This window comes from Sparus aurata, chromosome 22, assembly GCF_900880675.1.
Source record: "Sparus aurata chromosome 22, fSpaAur1.1, whole genome shotgun sequence".
Taxonomy (NCBI): Eukaryota; Metazoa; Chordata; class Actinopteri; order Spariformes; family Sparidae; genus Sparus; species Sparus aurata.
In genome coordinates, this window is record NC_044208.1 from 19,377,369 (window position 1) to 19,402,204 (window position 24,836).

Genomic DNA, 24,836 nt, shown 5'->3' on the forward strand with positions numbered 1-24,836 from the left:
TGAGTGATTAATGTTGACGGATAACAATAGGCTTTCCAAAAAGCGACTGGTGTTCTGGGACTATGTGGCATCCATCACCTCACTTTCCCACGAGCGTCCTTGCCAGTTGGAGGCGCGTAACCGTCGCAACTTAAAACATCTACTACATCTGGCAAAGCAAAATCTTATACCCACACTTACGGGTTTGTTGTCGTCACTACAGCACTGAATTGTGGCATATTTCCATTGACATAGCCTTAAGTGCTTACATACTCTAATATTCCGAATTTCATGTGCTATCGGTTTCATACTAAGGTTGCCGGCGTCCTGCAGTGTCTCACATTTTGTTCAAACATGCTAAGTGACGTTCACAAACCTGCAGCCAGACAATGTCAATCAATGAGGCTAAATGCAATCTGAAGAGAGGGCTAGTGAATAAATAACACAGCAGTTTACATACAATCTCAAATGTTTACGGGCAACTATGACGAAACTTGGTCACCAAATTAATCATCATGTGTTGTTTGCTTTAGTCAGTTATTCTTGTCTGATATCAGTCTAATCCTGATTTATTAGTTTCCAGATCGGGTTTGTTCATTTAAAAAAAACACTTAGTCTGGCTTTTTTGGATTCATTTCAGTGTTCGTTTTCGTTTTTTTTAATACAGGATTAGTTCTGAAATACAACACAAACACAACACTTTTCCTAATGCTTGTTGCGTTGATGTATGCAGACTAAAACTGAAAACATTTCCTGTGTTTTGTTGTTTTGGTTCATTTAATTTGAGTTTTTTGTTAGTTTGGTTTTAATTGAATACATATAATAACCAAGTTCCAAGTTCCCAGAGTTTAAAATCAGTGACTCTCCCTCCTTCGATTTGGCTCGTTGACATAAAATTCAGACACTTTTCAGGCTTTGCCTTCTACATAAATCCTCAATGCACGCAGACGAGGCTGACTGTGATTACACACCAGCTGCTAACTTTGACTGATTCCATATCTGTCGCCGTCACATCTCCCCAGACGGACGATCCTAATGCCATGTCGGTGGCAAGCGCTACATCAGCCGCGTCTCTCATTATCTTTTTTTCGTCGACGTCCCTGCTGCAGCTGAGATTGATCAGGGTTGGTCGCGGCGCAGCGTGTTCTGAGGGTTTTTCTGGACGGTATAAATGCAGGGGAAAGCTCAGAAGATCCGAGTTGAAAGCTCGACGTAAATGAGAGCGCATGGAAAAACCACCCCGCTCTCGGAATAGAGTAACGAGTCTTTATGTGTACGGAAGCATGACAAGAATGTCCCCTCTACGCCTGTACACATGTGTAAGCTGTGTTTTCTAAATATCACTTTATGGAGTTCATTTCCCATCCTGTTTTTTTTCCCCCTAATTTCTTAATTGCGCTTAATCGTAAACAGAAGAGTTTACAGGCACCGTATTGATTTTCATTAATAATCCAAGTCTTAGCTGTTAGTTAGACATAATTGTGTGCTAATGTTTTCCATATTTAATGAAGGTGGAAGAGAAAAACAGAACATCTGCGTGCCATTAATGTCACTATATTTCTGCATCAAACCAGTGTAAAAACATTAGCGATGGTACTCTGAAAATGTTGTCAGAGTTTCCCCATTTCCTCTCAGCCACTGGAAATCGATTCATCTCATTTTAGATAAACATCTTCGGGTGGATGCTCGGCCGCCGCGGCCACTTTTTAGAGCAGAGAAGTCCCGCGTTCCCTCCTTCTCCGAGTGGAGATGAATGGATGGGTCATTAATAACAGGAAGTGCTGAGAATCTCAATGTGTTGAAACCTTAACATGCAAGTTTGGCTGTAGGGAGCGATGAACCCCGGAGCAGGGCTAAGTCAGTCAAAAGAGTAAAGTTAGCAGTGTTGAACTGTTGTTTCCAGGAACTAGAGCAGGAAGATGGATGAGTGTGTGTTGTGTGTGTGTGTGTGTGTGTGTGTGTGTGTGTGTGTGTGTGTGTGTGTGTGTGTGTGTGTGTGTGTGTGTGTGTGTGTGTGTGTGTGTGTGTGTGCGCGGTGGTCCTCATACGTGGCAGACCAGGACGTGTGCTCAGACTTGCAGTTATCTGGTTGACAGTTGCAGCCAGCAGAATTATGTTCGTTCTTCCGCAGAAATGGGCGGTTCGGGGCCCGCGAGACGGAGGTGATAATTTATGTGTGTTTGTTGAACCAGCGTCTGAAAACAGCAAGGGAGGTTTTTGGTACAAGTGTGTGGGCAGGGTGCCGGAAGGAGAAGAGGACACTGAGAGGAGTGAAAGTGGAAGAAGAGAGAGCGTGAGAGAGAGGAAAAGGTGCGGGACAGCTCATCCCTTACCAAAGTCTGCTCGATACTGCCTCACCAGCATCGGAGCTGTAAATACTACCAACAACAGCCCTGACACTCGGGAGTGGGAGCGGCCAGATCAGACACGGTGGAAAACAGCCATGTTACATAAACGCTTTTTTTTCCACACTACAGATCGACTATTGACAGAGTCCCTGACTGGCAGACGCTGCGAACATTTCTCACAGCGTGCATCAGAAACCTAAGCTCTGCTGAGCGGGAACAACAATAGCACAAACTGAAAGGTCGCCCTTTGAGTGCTGTCAGTGCCGGCGGGAGATTTGGACTTTTGATGGCATCTCCGATGTTTTTTTCTTGCGTTACACAACACCAGGCTGTCCGACGTCTGACACAGCCATTTGTCATCATATCAGCGGGAAATGGTGTCCTGCAAAAAACGCTGCATGTATTTCATCCGCCTCATTATTGTGATAAGCCGAGAAGTCTGTAGTTATTTGGCAAACACAGAGGAATGTTGGAACGCCGTCCAAGCGAGCCATCTCCTGATTGCTCAAAATCATTTTTCCCTGTGAAATGTATGCCATTGACCCTGATCTGGGTTTTTCTTTTGTTTTGTTTGTGAAAGCCAACAGCCTCCAATCTATAAAATGGTACCTTCAAAAATGTGAAATTGACCCTGTACCAACTGGTAATAACTCTAGATCAAAACAACCCTTTTGAGGGGGGTTGTGTGTTTAGTGTTTAGAGTAAGAGGATGTCTTTGGAGGCAAGGCCTAACCCTAACCCTAACCCTGAAGAGAAATTTCATTTTTCCGGTGAGGTTATCCTTTAAGCTAGCAAGCAAACTCGTAAATGTGATTTAAAACCAGAGCTAAAACGCGAAAAATGCCGGACAATGCCGTCACTTACCTCTCACGTGGGTTACGACCGCAGAGGGGCAGGGGTAATGTTGAGAAAGATCTCATGCAGGGAGGACCCATGAAATAAACTCTCCAAGTATGAGGCTATAGTTTTCTTTTCACACTTACAGTATTGCTGCTGTATAACTGACCTCGTAACACCATATTGGGCCCACACTGGGTCGATGTAGACATTGTCTTTTAGTGTTCAAACATTGATGTCAAGGATTGCTTTACAGTAACGAAGGACAGTGTTCCAGCCCAGTGACACGAGCTGATGCACGCCTGTCAACAGAACCTGTAACAGCTTGTACAAAAAAAAAACACCTGTTGATAGTTTTCCCAGTACACCCCTCCCTCATCCTGGGGTGAATGTATTGTGTGTTCTTTTCATATTGTGTCAAACCGGTTCGATCTCTCAAGTCTGGTAAAACACTCTGGTTCCAGTAAGTGCGATCGATCATCATCAGGCCATATTTTTTTTCTTCCATCTAGTCAGCTTTCACTTTTGTCCGTCTATTCAAAGAGGCCCTTGTTGTTTTTTTCCCGAGCCTGTGCCTGGGTGGGACTGCTGGTTTTGGAGAAGACAAGACAAAATCAGCAAGTGTGTTTCGGGTCCACGCTGAGTTCTGTGGCTCGGAGACTGCCGTCTGCGGCTCCGGAGCTGGAAACACACCCAGAATTGACTAAACATGTGATACGAGTTCATGTCACAGCGGAGGGAGGAAAAACGAGCAGGCGAGGGCCGGAATTCATCTGGAATCAGTCTGTCAGTCAGTAAGCAAAGTATAAAAGTAGCGAATTTGTTTCGCAAACCAGCCGTCCCATGAGCCGGTGAGCGAGTTAATTCAGTCGGACTTGCTTCCAAACAGTCTGTCAGATATCCAGATTCCCCCTGGGTAAAAGCACAATCACCAATCCAGACTGGGAAGTATTCATCACTGCCACGTTTTTTCCCCCCACATCTGATTTACAGGAAGGCTTTATTTGAAGTGATGAGGGGAGATGGTTTTTGTGGCGACGCAGAACTGATGCTTCTTTGTTTTTTGTGGTAGATCTCTATCACTTTGTAAAAAAGGCCTTCCAGATGGCGCAAATGTGACCCGTCTTCCTGTCTCCCGTTCATCCCTTAATTCCCTCAACTGGCCCTCGTTTTTATGTCGCTCTTGTTCTCACTGGCACGCTCAACTTGGCCAGTCTTCATTCTTAAGGGGCCACTTGAGTAAACCTCGTCGACCCTCAGGGATAATTGCCAAATTAGTGCATTCTTGCCGCCCCCTCGCCGCTAAAAACGAGCCCCATGTTTCAGTATCAGCCGCTGCTTCCTCCTCCTCCCCCTCCTCGAGAGATTTACAGTAACGAGCCGTGTTTTTCACAATCACAGTCCCCCCCCCCCCCCCCCCCCTTTCTCTGAATCACTGCTGAGCTAGTTGTTTAATTGGTGAGTCACGAGGCGTGTGCGCGCACATGCTGCGGCCTGTGTGTGTGTGTAGGTGTGCGTGTGTTTTTGGTCATAAAAAAACTCGGAAAGGGTTGTGTCGGTATCGTTCCGCGGAAGAAGCCGTCAGAATCTCTGACTCACCGAGTTCAGTGGAGGAATGAGCATACAGCGCAAGGAGAGAAAATGAAAGTGTGCACTCAGTCTTTGTGTTTGTGTTTGTGTGTGTGTGTGTGTGTGTGTGTGTGTGTGTGAGTGTTCTGGCTGGAAGGGAATATGTCGCAGGGTCAATTGAGTCCGGCCCCAGGGAGAGTAGATGTGAGAAACAGAGGTCAGAGGTCGGAGAAAATGAGGCAAGAGAATCCAGTCGTGGCCTAATGAATTTCTTCAGTGTCTGTCTTCGTTTTCTCCTCTTTGCGTCACTTTTTCATGTTTTGTGTCTTTTACTTTTTCCGGCCTTCGTGTCCAGATTTGTTGTTCTACTCAGTGCTCTGAAATGTGTTGAAAATACAGTATACGGTAGTGAAATCTCAAAAAGATAAGTTCGTTTAAATGGGTGAGTTACATACAACGAAGAAACAACTTAGTTAAATCTATACATTAATGTTTTTCTGTGTGTGTGTGTGTGTGTGTGTGCGTGCGTGCGTGCGTGTTCGCAGGTGCTCCCGTTCCCCAGCCAGGTGGTTTACAACCGCGTGGGGAAGTGCGGCAGCCGGACGGTGGTCATCCTGCTGAGGCTGCTGGCCGAGAAGCACCAGTTCAACCTGGTCTCCTCAGACATCCACAATAAAACGCGCCTCACCAAACATGAACAGGTGAGATGAACGAAGGTGATGGCGCCCGCAGGGGAACGAATGTGAAAACTTGATGGATGTGCGTTTGGCGTGCGAGAGAGAGATAGTTTGTTTGTCTGCTGAAAAACACCTGGTTATTTACATGGCTGGTATCTATGAGCGAGTCTAGTCCTGATAAAAAGTTGTCCTTGTGGTCGGCTGTTACAGATCTGGAGAGATTAATTAACGGTTAAGCAGTTATGGGTGGTGTACAATTTAGAGTGATACGTGGACTCTGATGCTGGATTGTGCTCGATTGAATTAAAACAGGACTTTTTGGCAGAAGTTTGCGCACGTAACGCAAAAAAGCCTTGTTTACTTCCTCCTCCTCATCGCACACATTGAGTTTCAAAATTACAAACCAGTGCAGTCAGCCTCTTTCCATTTCCAAGTGACAGCGACAAAGGGAAACCTAGAATTACATGTAATTATTCAAGTTGAGAAAACCTCAAGATCCATTTAGTTTAGTAGCTGCAGATGATTCTAGTATAACATGATTTTCATCAGATGATGGAGTTTTGCCCAAATCATGAAGAAATCAATGCTCAAGCTGTACTCATTTGGAATATTCTGCTACCATATATTAAAATCAATGTATTTTTCATTGTTGTGGCCCGTGTGGGTTTTCAGGATCCTTCACCTGAAGCCGCTACTTAATGCATTCATCATCTCAGGCCCAAATCACCTAGCTTCCAGTAGAGTCAGGGCAGCTGCTGTTGTGTTATTCTTTCGAGCAACAAACAGCTTCCCCAGCTGACAGCAGGTAACGCTGTATTTGATAACAAAAAGACATGATTTGGATTTTGCACTTAGCTTTGTGGTTTCAGTGGTCACAACAGCAGCAGGAGCCCATTCGCTGTTTTGTCTTCCATTCAGTGTGAGAACAAGGGTGAAAAAGGGAGACTCTCCTTTTTATTATTTCCTGAAATATCTCGAGGACACGAGTGTTGGCTTTACAGAGGAAAAACTGCTTTCGTTTAGAAAACCGCAGCAGTGTGAGACACCGAGGAGCCCTAGCTTGTGCCAGTTGGAGTGCCAATTCAGAACTACATGGCACGGATTTATATTTTGGTCGTTAAAGATACGTAATGTTTCTCTTACAGTTGGACTTTTTCCATCAGCCCCCCTGAACGGCTTTGTTTTCTAATAAATAACGTAAATGAAATATTTTTTCCACTCACATTAGGGTTGGCTTCACTGGTCACTGATTTGGACATGACTCCAAACTGTAGTTCCAAAACAAGCCCAGTTTTTTGGCTCGGAGAGAACTAGGCCTTGACCAGATGATTTGTGGTTCAGGCTCCTGTGGCGGCGGCTAACAACCTGTTGATGAAGGTTTGCTGAGGTCACAGTAATTCCAAGTGCTATGTCATATCGTAAGTGGACTTGTCTCAACCATACTGAAGTTTCACCATCAATCTAGTGGTAGAGGGAGTGTTAACAAAGGGGTCAACATATCGTAAGAGTAACCTATAACCGCTGCTAACTGGAGCAGACATTAGCTGGTTAGCTCAGTTAGCTGTGCAGCTAGAGGTCCTCACTGGGAGTTTTAGAGAACCGGGGGGGGGTGTTTGTGTTTGCACTGCTAGCAGAGGAGCTTTACACAGGGACAGGCCGGAGCTAGCTGGTTAGCACGCCGCAGACATCATGAGGTCAAAATAAAGGTCTCTGAAATGTTGTCACATACAGGCATAAACAACAGAAATATCAAACACTGAACATTAGTTTATCAGTTTTTATGGATCCCTGCAGGCTAATGGCTGTGATGTTAGCTTGTCTGTCAGGGGTCTAAAGCAGAAATCACACAGTTTTGTGCTTCCAAGGATCCATCAACAAATCATTAACCAACAAGCAAGTTGAGTCATCTAATGTTCATTCGTAATGCCATTTGGTGTCTTTTGTAGTTTTCTTAAAAACAGATGTGGGATTGGTTATATTTGTTGTTATACATGATCATACACGATCCTCATGTTAGTATAACACCTGTACCTGAAAAGATGTACTTTAATTCAGAGTTGCCGTAGCTGACCCTGACCTCTGAGATTCCCCCAACGGTTGCAGGAAGAGAGAGTTCCACGACTCACATGGATGTCTTTCTGGAGCAGCAAACGCATTAATATTTTCATTCCTCTGAACCGACGCGAGGCCGAGCTTCTCTCGTATGCACTCTCGGTCATCGACATTTCCCACTTATGCCATGCGTCCTCCTTCAGTCATCTGGGTGACTTAACTGAGTGTTTGTGTGGGAGGACTGCTGCGGTGACTCATATCCTTTCATGGCGATATTGACGGCATCCTGGAGCAATAAGCTACGGCTAACTGCTTTCGAATTGGTCAGCAGATGCCAAGCTCGTTACCGACCAATTTTGATGCAAATGTTGTTTTCCCCCCGAATGTTTTTTTTATTGATTTTTTTACTCCGGTTATTGTGGTAGAGAAACAGTAGGATGTCATAAAACAATAACAGGAAAACAAACCGACCCCTCGCTTCCATCGACTGATCTGAACACGAGCCAATATTGAAAACAGCCACTCGTTTATCCGTTCATTAAAACCCTGAGACGCTGGCTGCACACAGAGTGGCAGAACACCATAAGATTCATTAATTCGCTGGACATAAAACATCTTTGTGAATGTTCCCGAGCAGAACGAGTGTGTGCATTCCAGTGTCAGTGCAGTGTGGTGGTGGTGGAAGGGGGGGGGGGGGGGGGGGGTTCTGTTAAAGAGTGTACGCCTGTGCTTGTGTTTGCGTGCGATTCTGTAAAGTGCGCCTCCGTCTTTTTGTGTGTTTATTTGCGCGCGCGTGTTGACTTATGCAGATCCCAGACGCGCGTCGCCTAAGTTTAGAGGTGCTGGACTCATCAGTTGTGGTTCCGCCCTCGAGACTGCAGAATTCGGACCGCTCTCCAGCTGGCTCGCCCAGCGGTCCGCTAATGGGTTTGCGCAGGGTTGATGCCTCGTGCGTGGGTTTGCCAAAAAAAAAAAAAAAAGTGAAGGTGCCTTATTAGTCTGGAACTTTGCAGAGCTCTTGCAGATTTAGAGGCGTATAGTGACCCATCTGTCCCTTTTACAGCACGGAGGGATGGCGCGTAGGGGGGACCGGCTCAGTGGGAGAGACAGGTTTAAGACATTTCCCGGGAAAGGAAAAAAAAAAAAAAACTGTGGGGAAAAAAACTCCAGAAACGGAAAAGACAGCATCTTTATTGTGAGCGTGTCTGCGTTCATGTGGGATTCTGTTTCCTCCTGCTCACCAAGAACGTTAACCAGCAAACAGATGCTCCGCAGCCAGGAACTCTGTGTATTTGGATCACACAGCCGCAGATGCGCACACGCCAAAGTGAGCGTCTGACCCCAGCGCAAACACAGATTGCAAATAGCAGCATCTCATCAGCTGCGCTCAGAGCAACGGTCTTCAGAGGATCTCTGGCTGCTGAAACGTGTGCCTTTAAAGGGGCAATATGTAAGAATTTCAGCTTAAAACATAAATCAACAGCTTGTGATTACATTGTGTCAAACACTTCTATGTACATCTAAACAGCTCGCCCCGGCCGTCCCATCTTCTCACACCATCCTGACCTCCCAGGACGTCTAGCTGCACGGCTAACTAAGCTAGCAGTGATATGCCGCCCCCATTGGTTTGGACGGTCCTTGCTTCGGGAGGTTGCTAAATCTCACATATTGCAACTCTAAAACAAAATTGACAGGGTTTACTTTGGAGGGAAGCCCTCACTTCCTGTGTACTGACTTGATAAGCAGATACACAAACCGTACATGGACCGATCGTCTGAGCTCCATATATGTCTCAAGATCAGGTGTTAGGCCTCTTTGATTTATTTTTTTTTTATGTAGATATGTAAAGACAATTTGAATGCAGGGCTGCAGCTTTCAGTGGGTTTTTTTTGCCTCTTCCTCCCGTTTCCCTTGATGAGCCCCGTGTGGACGCCACAGGGGGCTCAGGAAGAAGGGGGGGGGGGGTTGCAGGTATGCCTGGAATCTCAGACTGTCCTCCACTTTCCCTCCGTCTCCCTGCAGCTCTCCCTGGTAAATGAGAGGGGGGGTCTGGCCAGACACCAGAGGGTCAGAAAACACACACATACACACTTAAACTCACCAAATGTGCCAAATGGGTTCAGGGTCTGTGCATCAACCTGGGTGTGGTGGAGGGGGACATCAGGGGTTAGCTCTGGGCTAATTTGTCTGGACTGATGGTCAAGGGGGGGCAATTTGCTGAAAACAGGCTTTTTTTTTTTTCTTTAATGCAGAATTGAAAAAGATTAATAGAGACGGAGCGTACATGAGGGAGCCGGGGAATGGTGAAATGAATTCGACAGCGCTGATGAAAGTTTAAAATTTTTACATTCTGCCGCAGGAGCAGAAGTGGATGCGGAGTGAGTGGAAATGTACTGAGTTTATAGAGGAGAGGGAGGGTGTGAAGCCTAAATCTGACTGGGGCCTCAGATTAACTGCCCTGTGTACATAAACAAGTATACATATTACAGTCGCTGTCCAAATAGTCCTGCTGTGACGTAACAGGTGCCCATACATAGTTTTAAAAAAGGGCAGGACATTCAAAGGGTTCCTCTGCGAATCAGTGCTGTGTTATAGATTTTTTTTTAATTTTATTTTATTTATATATATATATAAAGAGCGATTCAAGCACGTTGCGTCCTTCATTCCAAAGTCAAAGTATTTTACAAAGATTGTCACCATTAGGGGAAAAAACACTTATGGTATTCCGGTGCATTGATTTGAGTAAACAACAACGCTTTTAGTGCATCATAAGAATTAAAAAAATGTGGTGTGCGGCATGTTTAAGTGCTTTATTTTCTCCCTTTGATCAGCATTCAATAGCTCTAAATAAATAACCACTAACAGGCTCAGAGGGACCAAACACTGAGACACAGAAGAGAGAAACTCTCTACTTCATCGGCAAAAAATAAGTTTGCTCTTTAGATTGCAGAGAGATAGAAATATGATTTAATATAATAGATAATATAACACCTGATAACATTTTTAGCCGCTTGAAACACTGTAACACAGGGAAAGCCTTTTAGGTAGAGTCCCTAGACCCACAGATACACGGATCCACAGAAACCAACTACAGTGTTTTTTTACTGCGATAAAAATGTCTTCCCGGGCTCTGCACAGAAAAATGGCCTTGATTTCCACCATATGTGTTGCTCTCTGCTCAGAATACAGCAATGTTTTCTTTGATTAACATGTCGATTTGGTTATACAAATGATATGAGTGCACTGAATAAAATCAAAAGAAACCTAATTTCCTTCGAAAAGCATTCACATTGAATTTTTTAATCTGATAAATCTCAAATTAAATCCTCAGTCTTCAGTCTGTATATGAAAAACCTCACCTTGCAACAAATGGCAAAACCACAGTGTGGATTCATCAAGCTTTCTGTGTTTTCCCTGTAAAGCCAGTTCTCTCGAAACTATTAGATATGTAATGGAATAGAGAGACAATCTATTCTCTCACTGAACCAAGGTTACAGTGTAACCATACAATGTCCCCTGTCCTTGGACTCCCACACCTACACTTCTACCTTCCACCCGTAGTGTATGATCACTTAAAAGAAAATGATGTTTTTTTTTTCACTGAGCGCTATCATCTGGTCAAAAAGATTAACTTGTCCGATGATACCTACAAAACTACTAACATCCCCTAGTAATTTGTGATCAGTGCTGATCACCGCATGTTAAACTAAGATGGTGAACATAATGCCTGCTCAACATCAGCATATTAACAGTGTCGTTGGGAGCGTGCTGACACACTGATGCTGGCATGAAGGTCAGAGTAGTGCCGTGCAGTTCATCTTCACAGTAGAGGCTGAAGGAAAGAGCCTTAAAATCCTCGGTTGGATACCTGTTTCCTACAGCCTGTTTGTTCAGGAGCGTCAAAATCAGCGCATGTGTCAACAGGGTTCTCCTAAAGTGGCACGTTCCTCTCATCCTCAGTCTCCTCTGTTTCTCCACGTGTTTGTCTCCTTTCCCCTCCATTACCCGGGCAACAGATTCATTCAGTCCTTGGCCTCTGAGTTACTGTCTGGATAGCAGAGGGACTCGTGGAATTCCCCATGCAGTGTTCAGATGTTGTTCATTATTTAGCTGCGCTGACGAGTTACCAGCACAGCCCGGCTTTTTAAATGTTTCCTGTCACTTGGTGTTAGCTTTGCAGGCTAGACTTGCTTATCGCCAAAACTCTTCATCTCTAAATCTCCATATCCCCTTAAACCTGATCGGGGGGGAGGTCACACAGCTGCCGCAGGGGAACTGTACTATCAGATCTGACTTCAGTTCATATTATCAGTCCCTCCTGCTTGGTTGTGCGCTTGATTAGGAGAAGTTTTGTTGTGTTTTGTAATGGGAAGCCAGTGAGGGATCGCATCCTCATCCCTGCAATACTGACACATGCTGGTTGGTCGAAGGGGCAGCCATATTGCCAAAATAAATGTTGTACATTTCTGCAAATTATATGTTGAAACTTAACGTCACTTTATGTACTAACTTTAGGTACAGTTTTCTACTTTTCTTGTGTCAGCACCACCCATATCCTCCAGTTAGGTTCGGCGACAAATGATCATGTTTTGGCTTGAAATACCTGTTTTGGTCAACACAAACATGGGTGGAGATGTCCCAAGATCTCGTCAAACAGCAGCGCCGGTTTTGTCGCCACAATAAACAGCTGATGTCCCAACTTATCATCAGAAATATCTGTCATTTTTGTTACCACAAGCATGGCTAGAGATGTCCTTAGATCTTGTCAAAGAATATCTGGTGTTTGTCACCACAAACACTCCTGGAGATGTCCCACCTTCTCCAAAAAAAACATTGCCACAACCATGACTTCAAACTGTCCCGAGGTCTCCTTGTACCATCCAGTAGTTTCCCGTTAACCGATGTTGAAACGTGGTCTCAAACTGTGATCCAACTGTGAATTTGTGGACCAGATTCTTTGACCGTTACTCCCCTTGGCATTTCAAAAAGTCCTCTGACTCTGATGCTTCTCGCTCTTGGCATGTAGCCTTTAAATGTAAGTCTGTTTCAGCACTTTCAATTGAATTTGAATTTAGATATTCAGACGTTTTCATTCGATACTGAGCTCCAGTCAAATCAGTCTCACTAATCAAGAGTTGGATAAATGGTTGCAGACGGTTCTGCAAAAGGAACGGATTCATTTATTGTGCTCCTTTTCACATGTTAACAAGCAGGGAATTAACAAAAAGTACAACATGTACAGCAAATGATCATAAATGTCAGTACACTGCCTACAAAGAGCTCTCTCATCGAACATCGCAGTGTTACATGTACTATTGCCAAGTTCATGGCACAAGCCAGCCCCAACTATTGGTCATTATTAGAATTAGACATATTATTTGCTCCACTGGTGCAGAGACACTAATTTCTTGGATGCATGAACGGGCTAACCAAACCTCACATACAAAATGATTGCGACGTGGAGCTATATATGTGAGGAATGACTAAGAGTTCAATCTCAGCTGCATGGCCTTCAGTCAAAGAGCTCATGCAAGGGATCTGCACCGTACAGTATGTGGCACTACTGTGATATCCCAGAAGTTTGTTTTGGCTACCGTGAGCCTCTCTCCATGCAGACCTGGAAAGCCTTTGGGGTGTTTTTTTTTCCCTAGCAGCAAAGGAAGAAGAAACTTGGAATAATTGCTTTAAAAATGTTGCCTTTTTTCCTGGGCACGACTGAGGGAAGAAACTAGATCTACGGTGATGGATGTTAGATGAACAAAACGATGGGAAGGATTGAACTTAAGCGAGGTCAGTCCGTAGCGGAAGGGTCTGCAAATCGAATCAAGGTGGACCCACAGCCCAGATAAATACACAGCAAAAGTGACTTTTGTGAATGGTTATGTGCTCGGTTCAGATGTTCAGACACTTGGGATGTGAATTTTTGGTTTTGTTTGACAGCGGCCTGAAGATGCTGATTGTCTTTGTCTGCCTTGAAGCATCAGGGTAAGATGCCTCCAGCATATTTTAGATTTTTGGTTTTGGTTTTGTTAACCTGTTAATGCTTGATTTCTACGACGACGTTATGCATTGGCAAGTCTTGATTTGATTTTGTCTAATCTGTGTTTTGTTTCTGTCATTTGTTTCTCAGGTGGATCTCATGAAGAATATCAGTAATATCCCTCAGCCATTCCTTTACACGCGGCATGTTCACTTCCTCAACTTTACCAGGTACAGAAGTGCACCAACGTACTATGACGCTTATGACGCTTGTGCTTAGAAATACATTAACGCTAAATGTTTTTCATCTTTTTTTTTTGTTTCATTGTAAGGTTCAGGATAGAGCAGCCCGTCTACATCAACATAATCCGGGACCCCATCAACCGGTTCCTCTCCAACTACTTCTTCCGCCGCTTCGGTGACTGGAGGGGCGAGCAGAACCACCTCATCCGCACGCCAGGGATGAAAGATGATGAGAGATACCTGGTGAGAGCAGCCGTTAATTATTGTTGCTTAATAGTCTGGGATTTAAAGCGTGCTATAATTTACCTTTTGATAGGAGCGTGTTAAATTCACCGTCTGTCTCTTTTTGCTCGTGCCTCAAACAGGAGTGCAGTCGTGCAGGCACGCACAGGGCCTGCTGATTGATTAGCTGTAGTTTTGTGGCCAAAGATTTGCACCTGCCTGCCTTGAAGATGGAAAAGGTTTGGATTGGGGAGGGGGAATTCATTAACTGTAGGTGCAGTTTGTGCAGGCCGCAGTCACCGTTTTTCTTTCTTTCATAGCACTGCATCCTTGGCCGTAACATTGTGTCACATTTGCGATGCAGAGAACTGTCTGTGAGCTTTTCCTCAGAAAAAAAACCCTCAAGTGCAGAACCCGGGGAGTGCATTTTATCATGATAACGCTCACCATTCATCAGTTTTACACTTTTACACTCTCACCAAATACGTTCACCCAGATTTTATGTCATCTTACTTTTTTTTTTTTTTACGTTCCGTCTTTCTTTTTTTTGGTTTGCGGAATCAAAGAATCAAAGAAACGTTCATGCAGAAGAAATTGTGTAATATCAGACGGACTTCTCTGGTAGATGAGTCACGGTAAAGAAGTGAGAAATGTCCCAATTTATTTTTGCATCGAGCTGCAAAAAAGGGGTAGCAATGACACGTCTGGCGTCATTTGCCAGTGACTTGACAGTTCATATCCTGCGACGTGACTGTTGTGCAAGCGTGCACGGTGATGTCGATGCTGAAGCAATACAAAGGTCCACTTGTGAGGGGGAAATCTAAGAAAATACTAGCAGTCCTAGAAAGTGAAGAGAAAAAAGGGAAGAAAACACAAAAAAGCTCCACTTCAAAGCACCAGTCCTCTATATAGATATATATATTTCAAATGTCAAAACAATTATAATATTATATAACAGGTTTAATCACCAGGAGCAAATGCAGCAACTCCAGCGATGGCGACACCTCTGGTTAACGTGTTTGTGCGATCCGCAGTGAGCCTGTGCCCTTCTGTATATAGAGAAACTTTGCAGCAATATTATTTGAAGAGCCAAACAAATACCGAAGCTTTTAGCCATTTTTCCCCTCTATCCGCCTTTCATCTTGATCCCAGTGCCCACAAACCCATTTACTCTCCTACGGACATCAACTAAATCAATGCCACGGATGTTTATGGTTTGAAATACTAATGCATTTGCGGTATTTGACAGACGGGCGCAGTTATTTTATGACCGAGTCACCGGCTCACCAGTAACAGTGCTTTAAATCTGTATCCGTCTTTTGGTCTCACGCCAGCTGATTTCATAAAGAAGCTCAGTTGAGACATGAACTGAGACGTCCTATGCTCATTTCCTATTCTGCTATGACCTTGATGCAGGCTAATTATAAGATAAGAAATACAAAATTATCCTTTGTACAATATTATATGAGGACACTGTGTAATCATCCACAAAAGGTAAGGTAATAATAAAATAATCCAACAAGTGATCCTGTGTCAACTAGATGTTTTCTTGAGTTTGAGACAAACCTTAACATCGAAAAAGTGAAAGAAAAAAGAGGCAACAGAACATTTCTTCCACACTGGAATATATTAAAACCACACTCTCTTTGAAGATGTTCAACACGTGGTGTTGCTGCAGGCAGAGAGGAAAGTTGTGAGGCCACGGCAGACGGACGCTAACCCAATATTTAAATCTGATTATGATTCTAATTAGAGACCTGATCTTGTTTAACCACATCAGGAACTCGGGATTCCTACATCTGCCCCGCAGAGGTGTTTAACCCTGTAGCATCGCACTGAAGGGAATGCCTCTCGTATTTTACAATACACGCCATTTGGAGCCTTACTTTGAGTCTCAAGTTGCCATTTTTGAACTCTGCGTGAGTTTTATGGTGTTGAGCAGCTGCTCGAATACAGTTTGAGTTCATTTCAGTGCAGTTAGCGGTGGAGTGATGCACAAGCAGGGCAAAAGTCTTAACCTCCAAGTCTCAAGCAAGTCGCAAGTAACTATTAAAGTAAAGTTAAAGAAAGTCAGATAGGTTAGTTAGGCCCTCAGCCACACCCACAGTGTCTGTTCAGGCCTGTGAGAGCTGACCAATGAGAGCAGACTGGGCTTTTCAGGGGGGGTCCTTAAAGAGACGGATACTAAAACGGAGTGTTATTATAGGTGCTGCAGCAAAGGACAGTTTGTCAAAAACATTATATCTCAGGATTAAAGCATGTAAGCATTGTCTAGTATATAACCTAAATCAATTATGAACCTGAAAATGAATACTTTTAATAGAGTCCTTGCTATCAGTCAAGCAAGTCACAAATCAAGTCATATGCAGTTTTGATGATCTACCCCAGTTTTCACATCTGAGACCGAGAAAAGTTGAGATTTATTTCAACATTAATGAAAAACAATTTGCATCCGTGCTTGCGCCTTATAACATTTATCAGTGTTCGTCATGCAAGTTCAAGTCCTCAGCTGGTGTCTGGATTCCAGCGCCCCTGGTCCAATCGGATGGTGGAACTCACCTTAAGTAAAACACACAACCACATTTGAGATTAGGGGAGTAGGTCAGCCCAGACAGTCTGCCAGAAAAAAAGAAGGTTAAAAAAAATGATTATGTTACTACTGATTCAACAATCTGTGGGAAATGAATATCTAGTCAAAAACGTGGTCACGCTGCCAATCATTCCTCCCACGCTCACTCCATACTCTCAGAGACCCTGAGAGCTCAGAAGGCCGTGCTGAGAGGCCGACTGGAGGAGTGAATGTCATTCTGGCTTGAGTCTGACTGGGTGTAATTAAGTATTGCACTGTTTTCCCTGGAGTTCTGGACCATGTGAGTTGAGTTATTAAAGTATGCAGACCACGGGGGCCCCTCGCTACAGTTAAGGGGGAGGGGGCTGTGTCGCTGCAGACTGGCTTACCTGTGTGTGTGCGTGTGTGTGTGTGTGTGTGTGTGTGTTTGTGTGTGTGTGTGTGTGTGTAGACTCACTATACTTATGAGGACCAAGAGAGAGTTTAAAGCTGACTCAAATTTTCCATCTTGCTGGAACTCTTCTCTTTGTTTGGGGCAAGATTAGGTCATTAAAGTACAGTATGTGATGTTTTTCCTTGAGTCACTTGTCTTGGCCTCTTTCCAATCACTTAAGTTCAACTTTACTTCCTCAGTGTGGGACTCTGTCTCTGGAAATATACAGAAGTGAGAATTTGCTGCGTACTAGCTCTATAGATATCCTGTTTCTGTATCATTTTAGCAAAGTGTCACCGCCTTAGAGAAGCAATATTTTCAGCTCTTGTTTTGCTTTTGCTGCTGTTGGTGTTATTTATTTAATTTTTTTGACTGACTGTGCTTGTTAGCCACAATAATCAAGCTTACCTATTCAGCAAACATCAGCTTGCAGTTGCGTGCTAAATCATATCTGCGAACAGTGGCTGCACGCATATGCTACACAAGCATATATATATATACACGCCGGCAAAATGTGCTGAACCTCACCGAAAAACCAATTATGGGGTCGATCGAGGAATGAATTCAGGGAACAACATGTGAGAGTTTTAATATTTACAATGTTAGTGAGGTAATAATACAAACTCGGAAATATTTATTTCTTCCATAACTGAAAAAAAAAGGCTGTTCTGGGAGGTAAATAAGGCCCCCATAACACTGTTTGAAGCTAGAAAGGTGGCAGGGTCCGCCACATTTAAACAAAGTAAAACAGCATAAAGTCGTGTTGTCCTTTAAGGTCAGTTTGCTTAGTCAGTTTATTTAGTCATGACGACAAGGATTGTTTGATTAAAAAAACAGTCAATGAAGCTCTCTCTCTTCTGATTAGGGTTTCTTCCCCAAAACTACAAAGTGCAACTTTAATATGTATTAAAAAATGATTTAATGTTATGGTAGAACTGAGATTAACATTAAATTTTATGGTTAAGGATTAGGATTTATAGCCTTCAGCCTCTGTCAGCTTGGATTGGAAGCAGCTGTCCACATTTGTGTTTTGGGGGGTAGGAGAGGGCAGGCGGGGCCCTTCCTGACAAATCAATAACCAGAAACAATAAGAAGCTTCAGTATCGATTCCCCAGAATCAATTTCACCTCACAGCGAGTTTTGTCGATAGTTTTGGTGCAGATCTGAGGCCAGGAGATGAATGTCCCTGCAAGTGTAGCATCTCGGATATCTGTGTGTGTGTGTATCAGAGTGTGCCCCTGCTATGTCAACACCCGGTGTTCTGACTAGTCCTGGATATATCCCCTGCCTGGTGTGCATTAGCCCTGCCTGCCCCGCGCTGGGTGTATATGAGAGGTGTCAATGAAAGAACACTGTCAGTTTGCTAGCCGAGGCCGAGGGAACCTGATGCACGTGTTACTGAGACATTCCTGTGGTCGGCCTGGATTTTCCGTCAGTCCCCACACCCCTTTTTTTACACACACATACACTACGCTGTACTGCAGAGAGGCATGCGCCGGACACTTGGCTGCAGAGTGTACACACACACACAGATGTGGCACTGAGCACATATACATTGACTGTCACGAAGGACTTCAACTGTGAGTTTTTATTGAAGTTTTTATTGAAGGGTCGTTTAAAAAAAAGCCTGCTCTCATTGAATTAAGTTCATATTCTGAGTACATCGGCTCGGTGTGCTTAAAACACCTGTGAGTATGCATGCAGACACCTGACAGTGTGGTTTTCCCCTCCGAAACCTGAAAAACACAAGATTAGTTTCCCACAGTTCAAAAATACTGGTGTGATCAGGCAAGGTTCCCATGGCAAAAACAGATTCATCTGCCAGTCTGTCAGTCATTCTGACTTTTACAATGGCAAACACACACGTAATGACGGAGGCTTAACTGGCATCAGTCCTGTCCTGGCATGCCTTGACATTAGAAACTGTGAGTCTGTGTACCTGTCACAGGGTCCATTGCCTAAGGTTGCAACCGACTCCTTGTGATACTTACTGGTCGCGTATATCTCATGTTGTATTAAGCAAGTATGGTCACGTCTGGATTTCTGGATAGATTTCTGTTGATCGGAAACTTGCAAGACAGTTTCTGTATTGTCTGGAAGTGGCTGACCCCCCCCCCCCCCCCCCCCCCCCCACACACACACACACACACAAGAGCAGTTATGGATAAACTAAAATGAGTATTTCTAAGGTTCCAGTAGAATTTAGTGAAATCTAGTGATGTGAATACAGATTGAAGCCAACTGAATACCCCTCGCCTCATTTTCCCCATAAAAATTGTGGTCACTAAAAACACTAAAGGTGCTCTCTAGAGCTACTTGCTCAGCACCAGATAGCAGACGGAAGAAGTTAGCAATTAGCTGGTCAACATGGCATTTAGTGATTAAAGAGTCAAACATTTTGCTCAGTAGGTGGTGGAGAACAAAAACAGAGCTAAAAGAAGACTGACTATTGGGCTGAAACTCATCACATAACTGCTGAAAGTGAGTCAGTGCTGTGTTTACCGCTTGTTTTCCCGCTATATGGCTTGAGAAAATCCGTTTCTGCAGGTCTGAATGTGAGTCGACCCAGTCTATCACTCTCATGCTCGCCCGATTGAAACGGATTCAGATTGTCCCATGGGAAAGGTCCACATAATCAATTACTCCTGATTTAATTCATGCATACATTCCATTCAGTTAAAGGGGATCCGGTTGTAGAGATTAGTGCCTTTTTTTTTTTTTTTGCTACAGTTTCTGTGACTGCTCAGTCGGCCCTAATCCAGACTGAGAATAGGAACAATGAGGCCGGGTGTGCACGCAGGAGCTCTCTTCGAAATACTAATGGGTTCTCCGAAGAGAGTGCGTGTTGTCTGTCAGCTGTGTGTGCGCCTATTTGATTGTGTGCAGTTGTATATAAATGAGTGGTGGCCGGATTCCCAGAGGTCCCCCTAAACGTTGAGGGTTGCGTATCAAGTGTCGGAGCAACGTGGAGGAGGGACTTTCTGGCAGAGAGCCATTCATGCTGGGGGAATGGTCGTCGCACGTGTCACTTCCGGTCCGCCTTTCTCTTCTTCTCAATGGCCTTTTTCTCACTTTGTCTGTTCCTGATTTGGCTCATAGTGATTTTTTTCTTGGGAGCTCGTATGCCGCATTTAGGCTAATTGTAGAAAAGGCCCCGTCTAGAGTCCATTCACAGTATTTTAATCGCATTGGCAAGTGTGTGTGAAACGTAGCCGTGTTGCATTCGAGTTCAAGTTAGTTCATTCATCACCTTTAACTTGAGTTCCTTTTGAGAAATCTGTGCCTGATTTGTAGTTTCTCACACAGATTACGCTGCCAATATGTTTGTTATTCACTGTGTTGTGAAAATGTATCACTCATCGGCGGCAGTGAACCGCAAGACTGCCGGGCCAAGGAGATATATTCATAACAGATAAAACTAGATGCACAGGCTCTCTCATTGTTTGAACAATAAAACCCAAGGGGGACAACAAAGCGGGGCAAACTTGTCACAAGTACGGACACGACCCGCACGCTAACAATGGTGCAACGCTGGACAGTTCTTCTAAAAGGTTCCTCTGGGGGGGGAGGTGGGTTGTTGTGGTTTCTTTGAAGAGCTGTCCAGTGGTTTTTGCTTCGCCGATCACCAATAAGCCCTGTTCCCAGTGCGGAGCGCGGCTCAGTCATAAAGTTCAAACAAACCCCACAGCTGCTCGGTTGAATCAGACGCACAATCGTACCACAGTGTTCAGCTGCGAGGAAAACATAACCGACCGAGTGCATAATTCATGTCATCCCGGCTTATGTATACGGACCTCTGTGCATGGATGTCAGTTTTGCCTCGTGGAGCCAAAATGGCACGAGAATCGCCTTTTCAGTCATCAAACTGATCTAAGGCAAACTGTAACCTTTACCTGTGTATTCTTAAAGGGCGCTCGATCCAAGCCCATACGCGCACATGTACACGTGGAGGGTTTTTTTTTTTTGCCTTTTTATCCGTGTTGACACCCCTGACGGTGAGGTGTTTTTCTGACAGCTCTATAGTCACCTGGTTTGCTCACATCTCACCTTACAATAACAGTCTGCCTCCCTCTGGGAAGCCCTCGGTTCCGTGTGCAGTGAGTGTAGCACGGTGACCTCAGCGTCCGGCCTCGGCACGTTGCTCTGTTTCAAATCAGCCGTTCGATCTTGAAAGGCAAGCTGTTACGCACATTCCATTTTTGTCACAAATACGCGTCTCCTTTACATCGCTGGTCTGTCGACACCTTTTTTTGCATGCGGCCCTACTGTATGTGTGTGGAAGGAGAGAGCCGTGCTTCGGCGGAGTGTTGTGTTGCTCGGGACTTGTTGCCATCCGTAAGGCGTACGTCACCTGACATGGATTTGACTGCTAGTTCCACAGCATTTAGCGGCTGGCCAGTATGTTTTTAATCCGTCCCGTTGTTTTTTTCCCCCTCCCCTTTCATTACTTAATAATAACTCCCACGTGTAAATGTGCCGCGTGTTAAAGTTCACAACCCTGATCTTATCGCTTTACTAACAAGACGTGGAATATTTAGACTATCGAGCTGGATCATCCACTTTATATTGCCCGAATGTCCTTTTTCTCAAGTGAATCTAAACACAACACCTTATCTGATGAGCAGAACTGTTTTCTTCCTCGACACCTCAGCTTCTGAGAGCTACCGGGGTGGAGGGGCCGAGCTTATCTCTGTGCTGAGGATGTTGTTTTTGCATTGCACTCTGGCTGCTCCAAAGATGGTTATCAGTGGGCGCCGGTTCACTGCAGTGCTGGTGAGGGGGCTCCCTCTAGTGGCAGAACTAAATCATTGCAATTCTGTTTGAGACTGACTAAAGTGGAATTAAAGTGATTGCTTCTCTGCTTTCAGGATATCAACGTGTGCATTCTAGAGAACTACCCGGAGTGCTCCAACCCCAGAGTCTTCTACATTATTCCCTACTTCTGCGGACAGCATCCTCAATGCAGGTATGCACTCTCAAACTGCATTACACGGCGTTCTGGTGTTTCAGGTGCTGGCAACATTTGTTAATTCTGTTTTTTTTCTTTCCCCTCTCTTTCCAAGGGAGCCGGGAGTATGGGCTCTGGAGAGGGCCAAACAGAACGTGCTGGAGAACTACCTCCTCGTTGGTATCCTGGAGGAGCTGGAGGATGTTCTGCTCCTTTTAGAGAGGCTCTTACCTCATTACTTTACTGGAGTACTCAACATCTACAAGAGCCCTGGTGGGTAGCACATCTGTAGGGTTTTTTTTAGTTAGTTACTTTCCTCGAATGGTATATTTCGGAAGAATGGTGAATGCTCTTTGATTGAACTTCCTCTCTGTCACTCCGCAGACTACAGGAAGATGGGAAACATGACAGGCACAGTACGCAAGCACACTCCTACTCTGGAGGCCCTGCAGGTGCTGTACCACCGCATGCGCTACGAGTACGAGTTCTACAACTTCATCCGCGACCAGTTCCACCTCACGAAGAAGAAGATCGGCCTCAAGTCCGTCTCGCAGCCCACCGCCTACTCGCCTGCTTTCCTGCGAGATCTGGCCCTGCGAACCCCGGAGCCTCTGGATGAAGACGAGGAGCTGGACACAGACCTGGAGGATGCCAACAGCTGGCTGGTCCATTCCTAAGGGCTGTCTGACGGACAGTGGATTGAGCCAAACAAAAGCTGATTGGCTGGAATTGGCTGGAGGTAGCTGGAGGCAGCCTGACGGCGAAGGGGAGCGTTTCCCCGCCTTCCAGCGTTCCTAAGAGAAGTGAGGTGCGTTTAGGGGTGTGCGGATCCTGACCCTCATGTTTGTACGGGCTCTGTTTTCCATCTGCAGTGGACTCCTATCATGACAGGCTCAGCACTGAGGACTAAAGGGGTTGAGTAATTGGAAGGACGAAACGCTCTATTTAAAAATTGACCAAGGACAATGGGAAATAATGTTAAACTCCATTTGCGTGACTCAAGTTTTTCGTCTTAATTTGAGCTTGTTTTTGGGTTTGTTTATGTTATTAAAAAATAAATAAAAAATCCATCATTGTTGTAATCTCCAGGAGAGATCAGCGCAGAATGTGGATAGCTAAATGTGTTGGGAATAATTTTAAATGTTGGCGAGCGGAGGAGACGTTGCCCAACAGAGAGTTTCATACTTTATGAAAGGGTTTATGTCCCCCCCCAAAAAAAAGCTGGAATGGGAAATGGTATCCAACGAGTTTCAAAAAAGTACCAAAACCCTTTTTTTGTGTATATTAGTTGTTTAGGACTGTCGTAAGTGCCAAACCTCGCCAAGAGTTCTAATAACTGACAGGAAGCTCCGTGCACAGCCGGTGGAGTTGTGACGTAGTCGCGTCAGCTGTTCTAGTATTGGTTTATAACATTTTGTTTAACTTGTGAGATATTAGTAGGTATAAATGAGGGTCAAACAGTGAGCACTCAATTATGAATTCAGAGAATTCCAACTGTGTGTGCATGAATGATTGAGTTTGACCAAAAAGCCAGCGGCGTGTTTTTAGCGTAGATTTGTTATTTGGAGCATTTGTTGAGACTTAAAGGGCTGGATTTTTTTTAAAGTCAAACACAAAAAAAGAAAAAAGCATACTGTATATGGAGCACGATTTGTTTTAATCCAAAGTTGAAAAAGATTGAGTTTGCCAAATACCAATGTTTTTTTTTTTTTACTGCAAAAACTGTACGAATATACTGCACTTTTTTTTCCTGAAATTCTGCAGCAAAATGAGGGGATTTGGTCACTAAACTGGATACCGATTTGCATTTTGATTTCTAACGGGATCATGTTACTGTCAAAGGGTTTTGTGGTTCTCTCCTCGAGAATGCTATCGTGTTAAGTGTGAAGTGTTAACAGCTAACACTAATCTCTCCAGCAGCTATTCGGAGTGCGTGTTTATCATCACTCGTGTAAAAAAAAAAAAAAAAAACATCCAGAGAACAGTAACCATAAGCTATATGTGACTGTCATCTGCGAAGTATCGCTCTACCATCCTAATCTCCATTGTCTTTACCTTTTTCATTGTGTTCAGTGTTTGCTTTTTTTTTTTTTGCCAGTTTAATTTATTATTTTTGTATTCATTTTGCATTCCAATTAAGATTCTCAGGAAGGAAAAAAGAAAAAAAAAGTTTGATAACATTTGTGTCTTTTTGGTTTCTTGGCGGCTATGAATCTATTCCTGGCATTGTTAAGGGTGTCTGGGATGGGTTTATAACTGTTTAACAACAACTAATGCAGTCCATCATTTTACAGTCTTCACAATAAATGTCCTCTAACTATTGCAGCCACTGTGTCGGCTTTACTTTTGTTGTGTTGTTTTGTTGACGCCTCTTCGCTCCGTCTGGAACGCTGCAGCCTCCCTCATCCTCGAAGCTGTCTAACAACTCCCGTGCTGCCACACATATCAGACTGATACCGGCAGCTACTAACGCAGCGGCCTCCAGACCGTGGTCCACGCCGTCACGTTCTGTGTAGCGCTCTCAGCCCTGCAGCAGCCCGTCCATCACTCCAACCAACCTCAACTCAACTTCCCTCGGGCTCCCCGGTTGTGAAATTACCTTCCTCTCTCCCATCAGGGACAACACTGCCTATCCTACACGCCCTGTCTTCCTTCTCTGTTTTTCGCGCTTTCGTACCAAGATGCATCCACACCGTAAGACTTCTTAGTACGGTTCCTGATGATACATGCTGTGTCGACACCGGAACGTTACTAAATCAAGCTTGGTATTGTTGCCTCAGTCCTACAGTTTCATAACTTTTTCTTGAAAACTTTGGGCAACCTACAGAACACATCACTGATAAAATTGCTCTAGTAGACTAGTAGTAGAAGTAGTAGAAAGTAGAAAATCACTTGGTGAGATGAAAAATGAAAAAAAAAAAATGATAGACGAAAAGATTTCCCAGGATAAACTTTCCAAGTTACATGCCAAACTAGCTGC

At 44.3% G+C, this 24,836-nt stretch overlaps 1 protein-coding gene across 1 annotated transcript in view; it reads left to right on the forward strand.

Annotated features, from left to right (window-relative positions):
* usta (uronyl 2-sulfotransferase a) overlaps window positions 1-24,181 on the forward strand; it is a 61,134-nt gene extending 36,953 nt beyond the window's left edge. Inside the window, exons 3-8 of the mRNA XM_030406342.1 lie at window positions 5,279-5,434; window positions 13,593-13,672; window positions 13,774-13,927; window positions 21,777-21,874; window positions 21,972-22,129; window positions 22,241-24,181. Coding sequence (XP_030262202.1) covers window positions 5,279-5,434; window positions 13,593-13,672; window positions 13,774-13,927; window positions 21,777-21,874; window positions 21,972-22,129; window positions 22,241-22,533 — 939 coding nt within the window. The 3' untranslated portion in view covers window positions 22,534-24,181. The remainder of the gene's footprint in view (window positions 1-5,278; window positions 5,435-13,592; window positions 13,673-13,773; window positions 13,928-21,776; window positions 21,875-21,971; window positions 22,130-22,240) is intronic.
* The last annotated feature ends 655 nt before the right edge of the window (window positions 24,182-24,836 follow it).